The 1,844-nt window shown below is 28.4% G+C and overlaps 1 protein-coding gene across 1 annotated transcript in view; it reads left to right on the top strand.

Moving 5' to 3' along the window:
• Mlh1 (DNA mismatch repair ATPase Mlh1) overlaps positions 1-1,844 on the top strand; it is a gene marked incomplete in the record, with an annotated part of 14,156 nt that overhangs the window by 2,942 nt on the left and 9,370 nt on the right. Inside the window, 1 exon segment of the mRNA XM_067046980.1 lies at positions 857-1,013. Within this exon segment, the coding sequence (XP_066903081.1) occupies positions 857-1,013 (157 nt within the window).

The raw sequence follows: 1,844 nt of genomic DNA, 5'->3' as shown, positions 1-1,844 counted from the left end.
TTTCTTTAATATTTCTTTTCTTATCTATCTGTTACTATTACCCATTTCATTTACTATTTACAACCTTTAATTTTTCTTATTATATCTTACTTTTTTACATTTTATACCCCTGTTATTTTACACTTATGTTTTTTTTTCCTCTTCTTTTTTTTTTCCTTTTGTAGCTATGTGTTTGTATCTTTTTTAGCCCTGACGAAGCCCTGCAACGTGGGGCGAAACGTTTGGTCAATAAAATAGTATAATTCTACTATTTGAGTTTTTTTGACCGCACCCGGACCATATTCCTTTCAAAATGTATATATGTTTGAAACAGTTTTTTTATTTAAAAAATAGTTTAAGGAACTAAAAGCATATTTTTAATCGGAAAATATAAAATGTATATATTTTTAAAACAGTTTTTAATATTAAAAAAAAAATTTAAGGAACTAAAAGCACATCTTCCCGTTGACTACATGTATCATCAAGATTCCTATTACTTGTTAAGGAATACAGTACTTCTTTAAACCAGTATTTTAGGCCTTTTTCTCAGCCAACCAAAACTCCTTCCTGCAAATAAAAACCTAAAGCAATCAGATATGGGACAACCCGACTCCCATAAGTTATTAGATGAGTAAAAAAATTTGGTTGGCCCCTGTTATCAATCATATGAAGTCTAATTGTTAATTAGAAGACTTACCAATGAAACCTGAAATAAGAAAGTATTATAGTTAAATGAAAAACTAGTACATGTATGTTATGTTAAGCCTATATCGTCGTTGCATTGCATCAACTGAAATGATAATTTCTTATATTAATTAGATTTAAACTAATATTTTTCTTCTGATTAGTGTGATACTTACCATTATGTTGGTTATAGGGTTTCTTACGAAGATGGAAAACCCAAAGGTGCTCCGAAGCCTTGTGCTGGTAACCAGGGCACTATTATCTCAGTTGAAGATCTCTTTTACAATGTTGCAACTAGAAGGAAAGCTTTTAAAAGCCCATCTGAAGAACATTCCCGAGTTGCTGATGTGGTATAAAGTTAAATTTTTTGACATTGATCTGAATAATGTATTTTTTTTTTTTGTTTTTATTACCATGGTAATGTAAACATTTTATTTTTGTAGTTAGGCAGGTATGCAATTCATAATCCAAAAGTCGGTTTTGCTTTGAAGAAACATGAGGCCAATACATCAGATATTAAGACAAATCCTAATTCAACTCATGTTGACAATATTCGCTCTATTTATGGAAATAGTGTTGCCAGGTATGATCTGTCCATTCTATAGAAATAAAGATAATTAGTTTCCTTTATTAATTTTTTTTTACTTGATTATTTTTTTGATTCAAGAAGAACCTATGTTATATTAGGTCTACTAGAAAGTTCTGTCCGTATTCAGAATAGAAAAAAATAATAAATTTTTGATATCTTGAATAAACTTTATTGTAGATGATTGCCAGCATTAGTAATTAATTATTGTCATTCTTGTAATAGCAATATTATATCCTAATTTTTTTATCCCTTAATTATGCCTTATACCTAGAAGTGAAAAATTGAAACAGTGCTCGTCTGATATCTTCTTTATTTTTTGTCCTGCAAAGCTTTCTTATTAAACATTACCTGGCTCTTTTCTTGGAGTGCTTTTTTTACTTCCACTTATCTGTATTTGTACCAGTTTGATGACAATTTGGATATCAAAGTTTTAAAGAATGCCTTTTCCTTATAAGCATAGAATTGAACCAGTGCTCATCTAACATATTTGTTTTTTGAATTATTTGTCTGGGAATGCTTATTGATTGTAATTTAATTAATTTAATAATATTTAATCTGTTTTATATAATTTAATTAATTTGTGTTTAATCTT

Source organism: Halyomorpha halys, unplaced genomic scaffold (genome assembly GCF_000696795.3).
Source record: "Halyomorpha halys isolate HHAL.00 unplaced genomic scaffold, Hhal_1.1 Scaffold987.1, whole genome shotgun sequence".
In the NCBI taxonomy this organism is placed as follows: domain Eukaryota; kingdom Metazoa; phylum Arthropoda; class Insecta; order Hemiptera; family Pentatomidae; genus Halyomorpha; species Halyomorpha halys.
This window is presented reverse-complemented; position numbering and strand designations above follow the sequence as displayed.